We start from the raw sequence: 21,035 nt of genomic DNA, 5'->3' as shown, positions 1-21,035 counted from the left end.
CATCCTGCTGACAATGTTGTCATCAGAGGCAGAGCACAAGTTCAGATTAGGAAAGGAACAGGAAGAAAAGCCACCGAGACCTTTCAAGGGAATCATTCCAGCATTCATCTCAAGTGATTTATGGAAATCATGGCAAACCAAAATCTTAAAATTACATCAAACTGTCCATCAGTTTAGTTTTAGTCTTTTAATATACACTTCAAAAGAAAACACATTTTCTGGAATGTGGCAAACAAACAAGATTCTATTTCACTGTCTATGGTATTAATGAAAGGAGTTATTTGTTTGTTGATATTCTCAATACTTCGAAAGGAGAAAGCACGGCAGTTTACGTAAATGGACAGAGGAATGAGTGTGATAAAACTCTTTCAGTTGTACAATCAAAACAACTTTAATTTTAAAAAATACGGTGGTACATATAAATTAAATTACATAACAATACTATTCGCAAAAGTAGACATCAGTGCAATTGTATTTGTACTAACTTTTTTTGGAAGGTAATTATCAAAATTACCATCATATATTAATCATGTGCATCATATATTAATGAAGTAACGTATTTATCTACATTATGTACACATTTCTAACCAAATAATAATAAAACATTTGCTTATCACGCTACTGAACTATGTTAACAAAGTCTTGATTTATAAACCTTATGTCACTGTAAACTTCACTGGAGATTTACCATAAGCATTTTATGCACTTATTAACAATGTGAGTCAGACTCAGAAAGTACACAAAATAAAAATGTTGTGTTTTTGTGAGATAAGTGATACTGACTAAAGTATATTCCTATCATACAATCTACAAAATTTTCTTAGCAAAGGATTGAGCGATTTCTACACCAAACACAGAATACATAACCTACCTTACCGTACAACAGATGAAATTATGTCTGATCTAAAGCTATACCTTGCAGCAGATCATATGGTGAAGACAACTACTACACAGTTCTCATAATGAAAGTGCTAATAAAATACTGATGGTCAGTTTTCTACTACTATTAATAGTAAAAGGACACAACAATAATAGAGGACAGATAGTGAAGTTTGTTGCAGTACTGTGAACTCTATACGTAATACTGGCAATAGCACTATTTTAACACACACCTAAGTGCGAGAATAAGTACAATATACTTATTTTATGGAGATTATATTGTTTGTCCCTTAAATAAAGACTGACATAAGAAGACACAAAAACAACAATAATGACATATAAATAAGCCAGTTCATTACCAACATAAATGAAAGCCAGCCCAGGTAGAGCCTTAAATTACTGATACAATACCAACAAGTTTCCACAAAAGTAACTCAGTCCAGAGAGGATTATAGACACAAAGCAAGAAATCATGTCAGCATGGTCAAGTAATGGGGTGGCTATGGTTTCTCCAAATATGAGCAGTGAACTCCCATTTTTCTTCATGGATGTAACATTATAGCAGCCTACTAATAAAGTCTTATTTTGCTATCATCAAAGGCACTACTATTCTTTACAATAAAGGATTTTCTTACATAGCCTCTTTATAACAAAAAAGGTTGACACAATCACATAAAAAGCACTTTTGTTGTTGAAAACTGTGATAAATACACAACTTCACACGATATGTAGTCATGTTACTAAATCAAGAAAATGTTCTTATCCACTACGTTCAAATTACATTCTGACAAATACTTGACAACATGGGAAAGCATAAGTCTGCTGCTTTCATCTGTGTCAATAAGAAAACATAACTATAACCTACATACAAACAGAACACACTATAATGAAATAATAAATATATATATATATTTGTTGTATCTTTCACTTCTGCTTCAGCAATGCCAAATGTATCTGTTTTCAACATTGTGTTCAAAGATCCATGTATAACTCAGATACATACAGCACAGCAGGCTACATGTAACAAGCAGCAAGATCACAAATTACCAAGTCGTCTGCCATTGACAAATGTAGAAATTCTTATTAGAGTGTATGTACTAAAGACAAAGACCAAGAACACTTACTACAATTAAAAAAAGTTACTTGAGTTTTTCAAAGTAAAAGAACAGTGTTTTACTTATTAACATGTGCTGTTATGCTGTAAATTCCTATATATCCAAACAAGTCGCTTAGCATAAAACAGGAAAAAAGGCATGAGATACAGGTAAGACAATGTTATACAGAAATGTGTTGCAGTACAAATAAATGTTGAACTATAAATTCTGGTACTGTACATGCAGCTATGGAACACTCAAATTAATAACATATTTTAACAGCAAGTACAGATAACAAACACATGAATGAAGAAATTAAGTCTTATACTCCACACAAATTCTTTAAAGCTTTTGTCATTCAGTATTCAGTGCAACTACTGAATTTTTCCCTAGGTTATCAGTTAAACTCTTGTGCAAGTTACATATTACATCTACTAGTACTGTATTGTCTAGCATTAAAATGACTCGGAAAGTCAAAGTTTACTTCATCAGAATAACCATAAAAATTAAACTATTCAGCATTCACAACATGAAATTTACATTAAAATTAGTTCAAAAATTGTAAGCTATGTTTCTGTAATATGCTAAACAACAGGACAGCCACTCTGACAATTCACAAAAGTTGAAATTTATTATTTTACTGCCAAAAAGCTTCTGTCTCTTCTTCTAAAGTGTTCTCTGATGTCAACACTGAAGAGCAGCATTAGTTGTTTACCCTGTAACACAATACATATTAACCAGATATTTTACACGTATTTCACAAATGAATTAAGGCATGAAGAACCATAAGGGCCCAAAGCACAGAAACAAAGATTTGAGAAAAATAGATGTTTGTGAAAAACAAATTTGTAGGCAAACTAGCAGTGTGGACTTGTGCACAAGTTCATATCATTTTTCCATAAGTTTAATGAACACACAACAGAGATTTTAGTCATCAATAATATGTTCTCCTTCACTATTAGAAAAGTCTGCCAACTCCGGGGTAACTTTTCAGTTTCGTGGCTGTAGAAATCACATAGTTTTGAGATGAAGAACTTGCGAGCTAGGTTCAGAGCATATTTTCATCCAGAAAGAAAGATCCTTGAAGGCTGTTTGATAGAAAGTGGAATCTAATAGTGCAAGATCATATCCACAATGTGACTGTGGAACGGCTTGCCAACCCAATTCCTGTATAGCAGTTTTTGTCAGTGATAGTTATACCCCAGAGAAGCAATTCATAGTACACCACACTGTCACCGTTCCACTAGATTCATAACATTTAACTTTTGTGGATACACACAGGTCGTTGTAAGGGGAGTTGCTACTTTGTTTGGGCTCAATCATTCCTTTCTTTTCCCTTAGTCAGAATGAAGACACCATTTCTCATCACCAATAATGATAAAGGATAGGAATGGTTGATGATGACCAAGCAGAGATGTACTTATGGCTACCTGCTTATTTTTGTGATTCTGACTTAAGAGCATGCAGTACCAGATTTTGAACCTTCCCCATTTCATGCAAATGTCGTACAATGATGGAATGACCACAGTTCATCACATTTGTCAGTTCACGAGTACACTGATGTGGATAATCGTGGATCAATGTGTTTAAATGATTTTCATCAAACCCTGAAGGTCCTCCTGTATGTGGAGGGTCAGCAAAGTCAAAATGGTCTGCCTTAAAACAAGAAAACCATTTTCTTGCCATACTCTGTCCAATGGCATTATCCCCATACACAGTGCAAATGTTTCTGGCTGCCACTGATGTCATCTCCCTACTGAAGTTAAACAGAAGAGCACGTCAGAAATTTTTTGATTTCTCCTCTTGGTGCTCCATTTTCTAGCATCCACAGCTCCACTCAGTATCTCCAAATGACAAAATGACCATGTGTAAACTCAAATAGCAACAGTGAACTACAAATAAAAAATGACAATCAATAAATAAACCCACAGCAGCCGGAATACCAACATGCAAAATAAAAACACCACGAACTTATGCACCAATCAAATATGAAATTCTATTGAATATTTACAATTATTATTATTTCTTTCTTATCTCAGACGTTATGTCTGGTCTAAAGTAGAAAGTGACGCGGACCTTGATCAAGCGTGACTTCCTTTTAACTGTATGGTATATGTTTATTATTATTATTATTAATGTTAATCCACAAAAATTTCATATACAGGCTAGTGACAATAGTGTCTTTTTGACTGTAGAGCAATTTGTAATTAATGTGAAACTACAATCAGAAATTAAAGAATAGATACTAAATGCACCATACTCATAATTATGATCTATCCAAGCATTTCAAGCAGAGATAGAGCCAAAAATGTTTTTTACAGTTCCTGGCGTATGGTTGCCCTACACGACAAATGTATTGTGTGGGGACAGTATTGGCCTGCCAAATCAACTTGCGTTGCAGGGCAGCGTACATGTCAGAGGCAATAAACTGTTTTCTGGGACCCAACATGTGTTGTGGGAGTAGTATCAACCTGCTTTATTAAACTGTATTGTAGGGGCTACATGTGCCGAAGAACACGGCCAGAGACAGGTTGAGATGGATAGAGAAGATGATGGAAATTGTGGGTGGGAGGAGCAAATGGGCAGGCAGAGGGGAGGAAGGGGAGATGCATGGGGCAGGGAGGGCATGGGGCAGGGTGGAAGGTGTAGATGGGTAGTGGACACATGTAAAAGGAAGAGGGGGAGGTGGGTATGGAAAGAAGGGGTGATGGAGATGGGAAGAGAGGGAAATGGATATGGCCAGAGGGAGGGGGAGGAAGATATGGGTAGAGAGGGAAGAGGGAGTTGAGGAATTGGACAATGAGAGGGGGAGGATAAGATGAAGAGTTAGAGAAAATGTGGAGGAGGAGATAGATAAGATGGGAGGATGAACTGGACAGACAGGAGGAGGAGGAGGAGGAGATGTACACAGAGGGGGTGGAGGAAGTGTTTTCCATATATTTGTCAAACCAATACTCAAGTGAAGCCACAGAGGAAAGGCTCGTATGATATAATGGATGTGTAAGAAGTCTACTCAGCAAGTGGCAGCAGGAGAAAACACACATAAAAAAGTTAAGGAAACGTTCAAGCTTTTGGAGCCAGTGGCTGCTCCTTCTGGCAGAAGAGTTGAAGGGGAAGGAAGAAGGCAAAGGACTGGTGAGGTTTAGGAAATGGGGCTCATTCCCATATAAAAAGCCCGGGTTTAAATGGTACAAGGTGTGCAAAATTTCATGTGTGACCCTCTATTTGATAGAATACGAAATGCAAACGAGTGTTAGAATGGGTGCCAGTAGGAAGATGTACGCAAATGGTCTTTTGCTTGGCTAGTCCACACCTCTGAAGAAAAACTTTCAAAAGTAAGCAATTTATTCATGTGTGAATTAATGAATTTACTGTTATTTGCTTCTCAGTGCCTCTTGTCCTTGAGGAGTCATAATCTGTAAACATATTTAACACTACATACTTTTAATGTCTTCCACAATTCTTACCCTCATTTATTGTTTTTATGAGAAAGTTAATCAGTCCTAGACACCTTACAAAAGAAAATACTAGCTTACTTATTTTTATTATAAAATTATTTCCCACACATTTCTCTACATGTTGTTGTTCTTGTTGTGATCTTCAGTCCAGAGAGTGGTTAGATGCAGCTCTCAATGCTACCCTATCCTGTGCAAGCATCTTCATCTCCAAGTACCTATTACAAACTATACCCTTCTGAATCTGCTTTGTGTATTCATCCCTTCATCTCCCCCTATGATTTTTACCCTCCACACTTCCCTCTAGAACTAAATTGGTGATCCCTTGATGCCTCAGAAGGTGCCCTACGAACCAATCCCATCTTCTAGTCAAGTTGTGCCATAAATTCCTCTTCTCCCCAATCCTATTCAACACTTCCTCATTAGTTATGTGATCCACCCATCTGATCTTCAGCATTCTTCTGTAGCACCATATTTTGAAACCTTCTATTCTCTTCTTGTCTAAACTAGTTATCGTCCACGTTTCACTCCCATACATGGCTACACCCCATACAAATACTTTCCGAAAAGACTTCCTCACACTTAAATCTATACTCGATATTAATAAATTTCTCTTCTCCCAAAAACACTTCGTTTGCTATTGCCAGTCTGCACTTTATATCATCTCTACTTTGACCACCATCAGTTATTTTGCTCCCCAAATAGCAAAACTCCATCTACTGCTTTAAGTGTCTCATTTCCTAATCTAATTCCTTCAGCATCACCTGATTTAATTTGACTACATTCCATTATTATCATTTTGTTTTTGTTGATGTTCATCTTATAGCCTCCTCTCAAAACACTGTCTTTTCCATTCAACCACTCTTTCAAGTCCTTTGCTGACAGAATTACTATATCATCAGCAAACCTCAAAGTTTTTATTTCTTCTCCATGGGTTTTAATTCCTACTACAAATTCCCCCCCCCCCCCCCCTTTACTGCTCGCTCAATATACAGATTGAAAAACATTGATGATAGGCTACAACCCTGTATCACTCCCTTCAAAACCACTGCTTCTCTTTCATGCTCCTAGACTCTTATAACTGCCATCTGGTTTCTGTACAAATTGTAAATAGCCTTTTACTCCCTGTATTTGACTCCTGCCACCTTCAGAATTTGAAAGAGAGTGTTACCGTCAACATTGTCAAAAGCTTTCTCTAGGTCTACAAATGCCATAAACCATAGGTTTGCTTTTCCTTAATCTATCTTCTAAGGTAAGTCATACGGTCAGTATTGCCTTGCATGTTCCAACATTTCTACGGGATCCAAACTGATCTTCCCAAGGTTGGTTTATGCCTGTTTTTCCATTTTGTCTGTAAGGAATTCGTATTGGTATTTTGCAGCCAAGACTTATTAAACTCACTGTTCTGTAATTTTCATACCTGTCACCTGCTGCTTTCTTTGTGATTGGAATGATTGTATTACTCTTGAATTCTGAAGGTATTTTCACCTGTCTCATGCATCTTGCTCACCAGATGGTAGAGTTTTGTCATGGCTGGTTCTCCGAAGGCTACCAATAGCTCTAATGCAATGTTGTCTACTCCCGGGGCCTTGTTTCGATTTAAGTCTTTCAGTGCTTTGTCAAATTCTTCAAGCAGTATCATATATCCCATTTCACTTTCATCCATGTCCTCCTCAATTTCCATAATATTGCACTCAAATACCTTGTCCTTGTATAGGCTCTCTATATACTCCATCCACCTTTCTGCTTTCCATTCTTTGCTTAGGACTGGTTTTCCATCTGAGCTCCTGATATTCATACAGGTGGTTCTCTTTCTCCAACAGTCTATTTAATTTTCCTGTAGGCAGTATCTATCTTACGCATAGTGATATATGCATCGACATCCTTGCATTTGTCCTCTAGCCATCGCTGCTTAACAATTTTGCACTTCCTGTCCATCTCACTTTTGAGAAATATTCTAACATATTCTCTCCCCAGTTACTTTTCTTATGTTAAGGCTGTTGTGGTCTCTCCTATGTAATATTACCTTAAAGTGTGTGTTGCTGTGTGAATGGAAAACATGTAGATTCATGTATTATTTGTACCAATTACTAACCATTAATACTTACTGCTTTTAAAAGCTTTGGCAATGGAAGGAAAATGAATGCTGCACTAGTTTTCACAAAGGTTATCGCTGAATGTGTGAAATGTGATTGTGACATTCACTGAAATTCAACTAATTTAAAATCAAAACAACAATGAATAGTAACTGTCTGGTTCAATATAAGCTACTACGCAATGTAAAAAACACTGACCTTGCCTACCAATGTTTCATCTATGAATATAAGACAACCCTCTGTATTTTGAATGATGCATCCGAGGAAAAATTCTCATCTTATAGTCAGGTAAACATGAAACTGATTGAAGAAACATTTTGTCATTGGATTATTCCTTTCACTTCCGTTTCTCTTCTCATTTATTTTAATTTCTCAACGTGTTATAATATATCTGAACTATATTAGACCTTGTACCCTCTCGCTGCTGCCTTTGTCTCTCTCTGTCCTCATAAAACATGGGTACTTCTTAGCATGTGATTTTAACAATTTACCTTTACATGTAATTTACCTTATTTGAAATTTAGTCAATCTCATCCTCCTCGTCCATAGCAAAATCACTGCCAAAGCCAGAATCCAGTGAATAAATTGGACTGCAAACATAAACAAACAATTATGATAGTTCATACATTAAGAATGTCAGCTGAAAGGTTTAAAAATAATTTTTAATAATTTCTACTTAAAACATATTGCATACATTTAATAGCACTTCTGGGTGATCGGAAATAAAGTTTACACACCAGATGGATTATGGTAGATGGAACTTATGAAGGTAGTGGGGGAGAGATTAACATGAAAAAGAAACAGAAGATGAAGACATGCAGCACAGTTCCCCACGAAATTCATATAAAAGTCCGATGCTAAGACACACTACAATAACAACACAGTAATTATTCAATAGATCTCTGATAACTTTTAAAACCTTCTCAATAGTTTAGCAGACCAATTATAAAAAGTAGAAGGTATGATAATAAAACTGTGAGGACAAACTGATCACATCTCATTTCCCTTATAAACGGCTCCCTTCCACTTCATAGGACCATGCAAAATATTATTTTCCTATGAATGGTAAGGGCTTCCAAAACGTGTCAATGCTGGGTGTAAATGAGGCCAAGGAAAAAAAAAAAAAAAAAAAAAAAAAAAAAAAAAAAAAAAAAAAAAAAAAAAAACCCGGATTTCTCTATTAGAAATACACTTTTACTGGGGTGAAAATACACATTTTCCTGCGTGTTGAGTGACTGTATACTTTCCCTTGGAACGGCGAAACTTACCACTGCTTCGATTGGTAAAGCTTGTATTCACTTGGCACTTTAAAAATGAAATGCAGGAAAAAAAATAACACGTTTCGCAAAGATTTTTCACATGCAGCATCATGTACACTGCATATTTTTGATATTAAGAAAGTATAAATACAAATTCCATCCAATGCAGCATGTTAGTTTCCGAAATCGAAATTGTGATGCTCTTTTCTCAGCCAGTCACAGCACACATCATATTGTCTTGCCAGCAAATGACAGCAGATACTCAGAGCGCAGGATACATGATGCAGTCAACCAATAGCAACGTCACTGTTATGTAATGCGCACACACACAGAAAAAGTTCATGGTTTAAATTACATATAGTATTGCTACAACAAAACCTAAGATTTCACAAGCAATATTGGCCTTTCCCTTTAAGATATGTCAAACACTAATGTGCCACTTAAATTTTAAATGATGACATAAATGTCTGGTCTTCTGGGCCCGAAATTGTTCTAAGTGCTTGTCCTCAAAGTGTTTGAAAAATAATACTTCTCAAACCACCATTACAATATTTTCCTGTATCGTTAGTTACGTTCATTTAAGCAGTTACCAGAGAGTGCCAGGAGACAGATGTTACTGCGCATGTGCAGCTACAATGACATAGGAAGCCTGTGCTAGATATTTGCTCTACTCGTACACTTCTCGTCGCATGTCTGTTTGCAATTTTGTTTGGAGTGTGGCATCACATGACCATTTGCAGCAGTATGGCAGAGTGGCTTAGGAGTTATGGTACTTAGGGCGATTGCTTTATCATATCTTATCTACTTAAGGAAAGCAAAATTAGAAAGCAGTCCTGGGCGTAACATTCATTTCAAAACTAGACTCTACAACTCGAAGAATCCAAATACTTTGGTACGCGATCACTTTAACATAGACTTACTTTTTTTTTCTGCCCTCTGCAATACTGCAATGTAGCAGTTCTAGTCACGTTTACATCGACACAACACTGTAAAAAGCTAGTAGGCGGCAATACAGATTTCCCACAAAAATAAAAGAAAACAGTTGTTTTTATACAGCATGATTAAGAACAGTAAGCTTTTCATGAGTTTTTCAAACCGTATAAAAATTAACAAGGTTATCTGTGAAGCCAAGAAATTGTATAATAAGAGGCAGTTTACATTCTGCTCCATGAGTAAATGTAAAGTCTTGGGGAGAGTTACAATCACAAAACATGGTGTGTTGCTAGTCCATAATTTAATGAAGAATGGATTTCTATAAATTTAAGATGTAAGCAACACAAATTAAGAAATAAAGCCAAGCCTAGAGCAGGTACCAGACAAATGTTGAAACATGTCTTGTGACCAAAAAACATTGTGTTCCACAGAAGGCAGATATGTAAAATTCTGTTCAAGCTTTTTGGTCTGGGTTTCAGGAAGACAATTTTCTTTGAGTACCATTACTGTATTATCTCATGTTTTGTTCGTTATTATGGCACAATGCTATACGTGTCAGAACGTGAAAATGTGCACTTGAAACAGCTAAGACTAGCTAATAGTGTGGAATGATTCATTCCAAATAAACTGATTGCCTCTGCAGAAAAGATAAGTAAAAGCCAAATTTCTTCCACAAACTGACAAAAATGATGTCACTGTTCTGCAAAGCAAGTAATGCTTGACTGGCAATAAAGTGGAAATAAAATCAAATCAGAAAACTGAAACTATTCACATATTTCAGTCTTCTGTAATTAAGTGTGTGTATTTTAATTCATTTGATAACTCCCAGGCACAGAAATCCATTTTGTGCTAAGCGAAGAGAGAACAGCAAAATCATGAAAAATGTTTATCTGGCTATAAAATCTTTCCACTTCCACATTTGACCATGGTAACACTAGGCATAGATACTTTATAAGAATCAAATGACTAATGTCTTTTTTTCAAATTTTGATGGACACCACTGATTACACCGTTGTTTGTGCCTATACCCTGCAGCTTCTTTAGATCCAATTTGAATTCTTGAAGCATTTCTCCAATTGCTGTTACAATAGACTGTGCACTACAATGCTGGAGGTAGTCTAATTTAAGGAGAAAAATGTTGAAATGATTCCACTGGTTGCACCATTGTAATATATTACTGTTATTACTAAAAAATTCTGTCACAATGATGGCTGTTGGTTCATCAGTTGGAACAATGTACTGCTGTCACCAATACATTGCCACAAATTTTCCACAAAATGGAATGGAACCTTACTACATGTTTCATAACCGCACTACACTTTGTTCTATGTATTTGAAGTTTTCTGGCAACATCACAGTCTGTGAATTTACTCATGCAAAAATCACTTTAGTGCCCGCTTGGCATGATCCCACAATGTTGGAAACAAATAATACAAGGGAACTTTCAGCTTGATTCATTCTAAAGATTCTTTCAGGTTTTGAAAGTTATTTTTGTCTTTGGCTTAATACATTGGCATAACATGCTAACAAAGTACTATGACAATCTTTACAATATGCTCTTGTGTCATCCCTTGAATTCTTTCTAACCAGTCTGCAAATTTGCTATCGTGTAGACATTCAGCATAAAATTTTTATCTATACTGTGCCATTACTTTACCGATATCTAACACTAAGACAATATCCACTGACATAATACACATTGCATTACCACTGACATAAAACTCATTACATTATCACCAGGACTACAGATATGCACTATGAAAGCTGTTGCAGATACATTAATACTAGAGAGCATAACAATACAGGAAAAAAGGAATAATACCATATATTAAAAATTTTTTGATCGTACAACTTTAAAAGTTGCTAGGCGTAAGCAAATAGTGCTGCTTGCTGTATACTGAATGGATCAACTGATATTTTTGAAAATAATCTTACTGTAATTACGCTAAAACATTTTTAAAATGCGTCACAATTTCCACTAGTCACTAGATGCAAAATCTGCACACTAGACACTTATAGAAACAACTAGTTTTAGTGGGAAAACCACTGACTTGACGACATTGTCACTTGGTGATTATTCTCCACTACAAGTCTGACTGCTCTGCGCATGCATGAATCTGGCAGCTCGGGCAAGCCAGAAATTTTTTTCCGGGTTTCATCTGGCTGCTTGCAGCTAGTATTTATACATCTTAACAGCCACACTTCAAATAGCTAGAAGCAGGAGAATGTGCAGCTCATATGCAACTTCATCGCAAGCTGTTTGTTGTTGCGAAGTAGTGCGTAGTCTTCATCCTACAGTGTTTGATATATTTCCCTGTCGGAAGACGCTTGTGTGCACACTGTGTTTTGTCATTGTGAAAGGCGCATTTTCTATGCAAGTATATTGGTGTTTTTCTCTCGTGTTTATGTTTTATTGCTCCAGTATTATTCTGAAGTGGCAGGCTAAAGTAAAATTCTTTATTACCTATCAGTTCTTACCACTCAAAATTATAAAAATTTAACTCAAAGCTGAAACAATGAAAAATTCCTGGAATTCTAAAAAATTCCAAGTTTTCTCCCGCATAAAAAAATTCCTGAGTTTTTCCCGGATCTTCTCGCTGTTCCAGGGCAAATACACGCTACAATATGACATGATGAGCTTGAATCTACTTGCCAGCTTATAAGACACATAGTGCAGTAGTTAAAAAACTGATGCATTTTTAGAATGAGCAATGCTGAAGCCCCAACACCTCATCCACACTGCAAGCACTCAAGGTGGGGAATTGCAGGACGGTTCTTAAACCAAGGCCATTCCACATTCCCTTATCCACCCTTAGCGATTCACACTAATATTCAATCTCTTGGGGTTTCTATGTTAACAGCATGTTAAACTCTGAACATGCTTTCTACCAGCTGAAAGAGCTGCAACAGCTACAGTCGGCATAAAATATATATTTGCCACATCCATTTCTACAAAGTATTTTCTTGTACAAATAGCTAAATGCTTTGTTGCTCACAGGCAGTTACTAGGTGATTCTGAATAGGTAGACCAGCAACAACATGAAATGCATATTCAAGAGAAATTAATGAAGTCTTGTAAAACTATGTGGCAGATTAAAACTGAGTTATGGCCCAAAACTCGAACTTATTATTTTGAAAAATCTTTTTTGAAATTTTGTGGTCCACATAGACCTATCCTTCTAATCTATGATGGCCAAGCTACACACATTGATGACCATGTGATTAAAAGTGCTATTGAAAATGATATTAAAATAATAAAGCTGCCCCCTCATTCAAGTCACATCCTGCAGCCAATGGATGTAGCAGTGTTTAAGAGTGTGAAATCTACTTGAGACTAAAAGTTAACTCATCACCAGAGACATCATAAAGGGGTAAAAATTAACAAACTTGACTTTTCCAATCTCCTCACTGCTGTATGGAATGAAACACCACCTGAATTGTTGAAAAGTGTTTTCAAAAAGCAGGAATATTCCCTTACAGTAGAGAAGTAAGTGATAAAACTAAGTATGATCCGGAGGCATATAAAAGATATGTAGCTCATACAAAATCTTTGGCAGAAACAAATCCATTGCCAGCTCACGATAATGCAGCCATTGACTGTGTGGAAGCTACGTCTCTAACAGAAAGTACTCAGATTTTTGGGAAGCTTCCAGCTGAACAACCTCCGGAATTTTATAGACCTACATCTACTGAGCCCTGCAGTTCTCCCAGTATCAGACAGAGTTCTTTCTCAACCATTCCCGAGCTAACCAATGTTTCATTATGTTCTGGAACTACTGATTTGTCATTTGAAAGCTTATTATTGGAAACTTATTATTGGAAACAGTCCCACTGGTAAAACAAAGAAGAAAAGGATTGCACCAGCAGCTGAAGTTATCACTTTTCAAGATGCCATCTATAAAGAAAAAGATTTTAAAGGAAACAAGAATAATAAGGAGAAAGCAAAACAAAAAAGCATTATCGACATAAAAAAGGGCTTGGTAATGAAAAGTAAATCTTCCAAACAAAGTGCTGTTACTTTATCTGAAATGGCATCTCGGATTGTTGTAGAAAAAAATTTCCTGATTGCTCATGTGGGTAACAAGAAAAATAGACTGGAAGTTGAATCAACAAGTGAAGAAGGTGAAACTGAAGGAGGCCTACCTTTAATAAGTAGTGATGAAGAAAATGGGACCATAATAACACTGGACGATCTCAGGAAAGAAATGCTAAGCTGTGAAGAAGAAGAAGAAGAAGAAAAAGGGGCAAACTTTTTTGGAGCCAAAGACAAAATTACAGTTGTAAACTATGTTCTGGTAGCCTTTGCAACAAAATGCAAGAAAGTTCATTTTATTGGCCAAGTTACCAAAATTAGTGCTTTAGGAGATCCAGAAGTGATTTTCCTCAGATGCAAAAATAAGACAAAGCATGGCACCACATTCTACTGGCGTGATAGAGATCAGATGAAAGTTCCATCCTCTGATGTCATTTCAGTGTTGCCTGAGCCAACTTTGGGTCGCAGGGGAGACCTGACATTTGGTGTTACATTTGATTCATACAACATTCAGTGACTAAATAATAGTTAGGGCCTAAGAGTGAATATAATAAGTTGAATTATGGCAGTTTAGCATTAAACACAAATTGCCAACAACTTTAGTTCAATTACCATGAAAAATAATAGAATCTCGATACTAGATATTTTATTATTTTTGTTAAACTGCCTACTATTACTTTTGTAGAATTTGAACTAATAAATTACTGGCCTAAAACAAAAATAAATCATCTATGAAGCATTCTGTTTCAGTGTTTTATGGTTTAGGCTAACACTTATTTTTTAGTTTACCGTATTTACTCGAATCTAAGCCGCACTTTTTTCCGTTTTTTTGTAACCCAAAAGGCAGCCGGTGGTTTAGAATCGAGTGCAAAATAAGGGGAAGTTCTGAGAAATGTTGGTAGGTACCACCACAACTAACGTCTGCCGTCGAATGTATGTAGCGCTACACAGGCATGCTTTGCAGGCACAAAGATAAATACTGGCGAAAAAAAGAAGAAGAAGAAGAAGAAGAAGAAGAAGGTGGAAGACGAGCTTTTTTTCTCCGCCTCGAGTTTCGACCACTGCATTTTCATACATTATACAACGAAGTAAATACAAATTCCGTATTGTTCATCTTAGAATGTAGCAGCATTTCAATCATGGAGGTAAGAATCTTACCTCCATGATTTCAATGTACTATGAAAATCCGACAGGCAAGACTGTTTGGGATGTTTGTCAATATGGCCAACTCAATGTTCTGAATTTTTCCCTAACTGTGAGAAGATATGGTTGCTAAGAGGAACTTTTATGAACTGTGAATCACATGCAGTATTCTCTTCACCATAAGAATAATACAAATATAAACATTTTATCATGTATTGTTTCGTGTTTGCTGGTATATCATTTAAATCCTGTCTGCCTAATAAACTATGAAACTAGAGTGAGACAACAGCAAACGCAGAAGAATATACATATCATGTCATGCTTATATTCGTATTATTCTTATGCCTAATAGTGATACAGTCAGAAATGATGCATGGCAATTGACTAATTTCTGTGCAGAATGTTATGTGCTAAAGAGGCGCCTGCAAAGATTTTCAAACGGAGAAAATTTTTCGCTAAGCTCTTGTTCAGAACTTCTATCATACGCAGTATATTATTTGGTTCTTGTTGATCATTATCAAAGAAAGCAGCAGTGTAAGTAACAACAAAGAGCAGTCTCTTGCCATTGTTTCGCAAATGAGATGATTCCTCTCTCTCTCTCTCTCTCTCTCTCTCTCTCTCTCTTTTTAAGCAGCGGTAGCGTGCACAAAAACCGGGTGTAAACATTCATTATCAGAATGTGACAAACAGTGCAGGAGACAGTACAGTAATGCATTTTCAGCTTACAGTGGCATAAACACCTATAACAAAGAGAACGGCGCTTATCAGATCAAAGAAAACAACAATCAATTCAAACCAGACGAAGCACGTGAAAAAGGAAGGGTACCCGGAGCGCCCGACGCATAGCAATGGCTACTTGGTAAAGCTTAACTGCTAAGCTTACGACTCGAACCCAACTACTGTAGCTGTATCGTCATTCATTCGACCAAAATTGTGTCTCTTATTACAATGGACCAACTTCGTTTCGCTTTGGAGGTGTGGCCTAAAACTTTTCTCCCCTTGAATTTCGAGTCTCAAATTTCAGGTGCGGCTTAGATTTGGGAAAATTTTTTTTCCCTTGATTTCGAGTCTCATTTTTCAGGTGCGGCTTAGATTCGAGTAAATATGGTAGCTATCATTTTCTGTGGATTTCATAATATACAAAAAGGCGTGTGCAAAAAAGTTCATATCTTGAGTAAAATTTAAAATATAATTTAAAAATCCTCAAATTCAGTAAAAATTGGGTAATCAGGTTACTTACCCCAAGCCTCTTTTACAATGCCCTGTATGGGTACAACAATACGAGGTTACACTTGCTCCAATATATATATATATATATTTCAAAAACAAAATGTATATTGTTTAAAAGTCAGTAAGTCAAACTTTAGGCATGAGAAATTTCAAAATCATATCTTCAATAACAAGTTGGCAATTTGGTGTCAAAGTTGAACTATGCCAAAACGTGGTTACACTTACCCCCTAAACAAAAATGTGCCACCAAAATTTTACATAATGGCATACATGGCTGGTCTTCTGTGCCTGAAATTTTTCTAAGTGGCTGGTCCTCAAAGAATTAAGTTTCGAATGAGAATCAAACACTTGATGATTTAAGAAATTCATCACACATTCTCACAGGTAACATAACTTATCTTGTGTAACAGGAAATTCACTTTGAAAATAATGATTCTCAGGAGGAGGAGATTTGTGTTTAGCGCCCCACTCACAATGAGGTCATTCGAGACAGGGCACAATCTCAGATTAAGAAAGGATGGCGAAGGAAAGCCGCCGGCCCTTTTGAAGGAGCCATCCTGGCATTTGCCTTAAATGATTTAGGGAGATCATGGAAAACTTCAATCATTGTGGCCAGACGCGAGTTTGAACTAGACCATCATACTAATCACTGCGCAAGTAACGCTTCTCAAACCACCATTCGCAATATTTTCCCACAATAATTTCCTGTGACCTGTTATAAATGTAAACAGTTGTGACATCACACTCATCAGAAGCAGTTTGTTGTTATGAAGTATTGCATAGGCTTTGTCTTAAAGCATTTGACACCCATTTTGCTGTCAGCAGATGCTTGTGCGTGCACTGATTTTTGTTGTTGAACAGCGCATGTTCTTTGCAACTCATGTTTTATTTTGATGTTATTCTCTCATTTATGCTTTATTGCTGCAGTTATTTTCTGCAGTAGCAGGCTAAAGTAAAATTCTTTCTAAGAGTATCAGACCTTACCACTCAAAATTACAAAATTTAACTGAAAACTAAAACAATGAAAAATTCCTGGAATTCTTCAAAATTTCTGGGATTTTTCTAGATGAAAAAATTCCCATGTTTCATATTAAAACTGAGGAAAAAATGTAATTTCACTGATTCATTTGTCGGAAATAATTAGTTAGAACTAAAGGTTAGGAAAGGAGGAGCGAAGTCCTTCTATGCCCTGGAGGTGTTATAACGCTGAAGGAAAAGTGTGAGGGCAACAAGTTAGTGCCCCAAAAATAGCACAGTCAATCTTTATCTAACTACTGAGTCGTAAAAGTCCTGGAGGGAAAGCACGGCAAAATTACTAGCATGTTATTATAAATGAACCTTGGATGGGAGATTTATCTGCATATTGCATCACACCACAATGTTCTAAAAAGCCTGATAGTGAAAGTAATAAATTTAAGAGAGCAGACACATTCAGAGTACCAGGTAGGAGGACTGGTGGCACGTGTAAACACGTTCACAGTACACAGGGGGACAGGTACAAAAGCGCGCGCGTTAATACGTCCAGAGCAGTTAAAGGGTTAACACTGCCCTGTATAACTGCCACAGTATATTATCACTTTGTCACCTCTTAGGCAATGTACAGATTGTTTAGGGCTCTACTACTGCACAAATCAATTATTTTACTGCGGTGATTCAATATATGTGTGAATTTCAATGCACATGTACTAGGAGAACATCATGGACCTACGTCATGTAGCCCATGTTAGGGTCCTGTTTCTAATCCTGAAAATCTGAATATACCCATACAAGCAAAAAATTAATTATTTGACTTTTTAAATAGCATTAATACTCAAAGTGTTCAATGACTTGAATCAAATTATTCAATTAGTCTAAAAGATAATGCAGAACATAATTTGGTCCTTGTGTCCTAAAAATGGAATTGCTGCTTAAAATAGTTAGTTTAAATTTTCATTCTGGTTTGAAATTACTTCTGCTTAAATTATCAATACAAAATTTATTTGTTCATTTATATGTATGATCAGTGCTTCAAAAATTGCTTTTGAGTGTTATATCACTTTTAAGGTTCTGATATCCTAAGCATTCTGTTGTTCATCAGAGATGTTTTGGTGACCAGCCAGTAAACAAGGTTGTATGAAAAGGTTTCTTTACTTTGTTGATGCTTAATAGTAGGGAGCTTTACTGATGCCACTAACTTGTTCTTGTTTAATTCCAAGGTTATGACATTATATTTATTTCTGAGTTCTTAAAGTTTTTGACAGCTACTCTGAAATTAGCTTTCTGATTTAACTGATGACTGACTTTGTTTATCTGATCACTTACTATTACTATTGCTTGATGAACCTCGGTTCAAGACCAGTTTACAGTTTCATTCCCTTTTTTTTTCCACACACAATGCTAGTTAAGGAAAAGAGGTTAACAATCTGACTGCTTTACCCCTTCAGATGCATGATCACCATCACTTAATTCTTTAAAAGGAGTTACATTTACTAGATTTTATAATATATGGCCTCACATTGCATTTAGTACAAGACCTACTATAAATTTCTCTTAAGTTTGAAAGTAGGGGAGACATACTTATGTTAGTATGTAAGGGTAGATCACAAGTTGTGCCAAATACCTCACTAAGTAGAGCATTAGCCCATAGAAGGCAAAGGTTCCAATTTAGATTCTCTGTGTGGCACACAGTTTTGCAACCTCATCTCACTAAGTAGAGCATTAGCCCGCAGAAGGCAAAGGTTCCAATTTAGATTCTCTGTGTGGCACACAGTTTTGCTCAGCCAGGAAGTTTCAAATATGTGCACACTTTGCATTAGAGTGAAAGCATCATTTCGAAAAACTCTTATAAAGCTTATTGCACAGAGGCAAAAGCAGAGATGTCGGGAATTAGACTGAACCTACAGACACCAGCGGCCAGTATGATGCCCTCCCAAATGAATACATCTATACTTTTCAATATAATGGTCTATAAAACCCACACTACTTAACTTCCATACTTCACATAGGATCAAATTTTTTAAGACTTTGCAAAATGAGCAGATGTGTTTCACTTGTTCCTCATAGCCTCTGAAAGCAAATTTCAAAAAATATACTTTCAGTACTGTATTCTAATGCCGAAAAGGGCTATAACCTGGCCAGCTTATAGCGAAGTGAGACTCTAGAATACTACCAGTTATGCAAGGATTACAGTTCACTGTGAAATATGAAGCATGGCAGAACTCCATACAATAAAAGTAATGAAAAAAAAGAGCAATAGAGAGGAGTGAGGTAGTGCTCCAGTATAAGACTAATCTGTCAGCAATGTAACAAGCATTCCTTGGAAAGAAGGTTAGAGTCTAACATTTCATTGACATCAAGGTCACCAGAAACAGAAATATACCTTGAAATACCAAAGGGTGTGAGACATTGTAAGACAATGGATTCACATTCAGGATAATGTAGGTACAAAGGTTCAACTCCCAACTCCCCATATTGCCATATAGATTAAGCTGGCTGTTGTTTCCCTAAATTGCTCAACGTAAATGTCACCATGGTTCTTCTAAATAGGACATGTATGATTCTCTTCCCCACCCTTCCCTAAGCTGAGCTTGTGCTCCATCTCTAATGACCTCATCACTAACTAAATGTTAAATCCTAACCTCTGTTCTTTCCTTTGGAACATTAGTATAATACTGAGAACCCAAAACACAGTAACACTGCTTCTGTGACGGGATCGGCATATGTAAGCAGCCATTTCAGCTGCATCTTGTAACTCCCCAGTTTTATTTGCCTTAATATTTACTATCTATATACTTCTTAACTGAATTTAAGTATTCACTTTATGGTTGAGTTGACAACCCCCCGCGCACACTAAAAAAGCACACTATCTTGAACTACGATCCAAATGGGGTACAGTGAAGTTGCCTCATGTGAATTGGTTGAGAGGAGGAAGAAGGAAGAGGAAAGGTAACAGTCAGGAGAGGAGATGTTGCAAGGGTATGGGGCACCAATGAGTCCGACCTGGTTCAGGTAGACAATCTGCATGCGGCAACAATGAAATGCAGGAGTGAATTTGGGGATGGCAACATTGACAGACGAAGAGAGAGATCGTGGGGCAAGAGTGTGGGAGTAAGAACTTGAGAGTAAATTAATGGACAGATGTGTCAAACTAGAGCTAAGTAGTGAGAAGTCTTATTTGAATGTGTTTCATTGATTTCTGTGACCACATGGCTGAGGAAGAATAGTTTCCTTTCACTACTCTTCACACTCTTTTTTTTTCTTAATAGTAATTATATGGGCAAAAAACTTTATCAACAAGGAAATGGTGATCTTGAATAATCCATTTTCAAGTTTGTCCCCTGAATAGCACATAATTTTAAAGCAGAAGTTATGCTTCATTTGTTTGGAGTAACAGATTTGTTAAAGTAACAAAAGCTTTTAAGAGCTTCAACCCACTGTTACAGCATAGAAAACAAAGTCATAAATTTTTGGTGCTTACAAAATACTCACTTAATAGCTCTGCATGTGAAGAACACTATACGTTTCAGCTTCTTGTTATAGAAGAAATAATTGAATGACCACAAACAACCATCCTCCCCAAAAGGATCTGAAGCCAAATCTGGGTTATAGCTGCAAATAAAAAGTAACTGTTCACCATTATCTGAGAAATACAGCAATAATAACAGTTAATTGACTATACTAGAGGGAAACATTCCACGTGGGAAATATATATCTAAAAACAAAGACGATGTGACTTACCAAACAAAAGCGCTGGCAGGTCGATAGACAAACAAACAAACGCAAACATACACACAAAATTCAAGCTTTCGCAGCCAGCGGTTGCTTCTTTAGGAAAGAGGGAAGGAGAGTGAAAGACGCTAAGGTGTGGGTTTTAAGGGAGAGGGTAAGGAGTCATTCCAATCCCGGGAGCGGAAATACTTACTTTAGGGGGAAAA

At 36.5% G+C, this 21,035-nt stretch overlaps 1 protein-coding gene across 1 annotated transcript in view; it reads right to left on the bottom strand.

Annotated features, from left to right (window-relative positions):
- Window positions 1-372: 372 nt before the first annotated feature.
- The window catches only part of LOC126272281 (repressor of RNA polymerase III transcription MAF1 homolog), a 57,788-nt gene continuing 37,125 nt past the window's right edge, over window positions 373-21,035 (bottom strand). Inside the window, exons 5-7 of the mRNA XM_049975039.1 lie at window positions 20,590-20,709; window positions 8,033-8,114; window positions 373-2,689 (exon numbers count right to left, since the gene is read on the bottom strand). Of these exons, the coding sequence (XP_049830996.1) occupies window positions 8,045-8,114; window positions 20,590-20,709 (190 nt within the window). The 3' untranslated portion in view covers window positions 373-2,689; window positions 8,033-8,044. The remainder of the gene's footprint in view (window positions 2,690-8,032; window positions 8,115-20,589; window positions 20,710-21,035) is intronic.

This window comes from Schistocerca gregaria, chromosome 5, assembly GCF_023897955.1.
Source record: "Schistocerca gregaria isolate iqSchGreg1 chromosome 5, iqSchGreg1.2, whole genome shotgun sequence".
Taxonomy (NCBI): Eukaryota; Metazoa; Arthropoda; class Insecta; order Orthoptera; family Acrididae; genus Schistocerca; species Schistocerca gregaria.
This window is presented reverse-complemented; position numbering and strand designations above follow the sequence as displayed.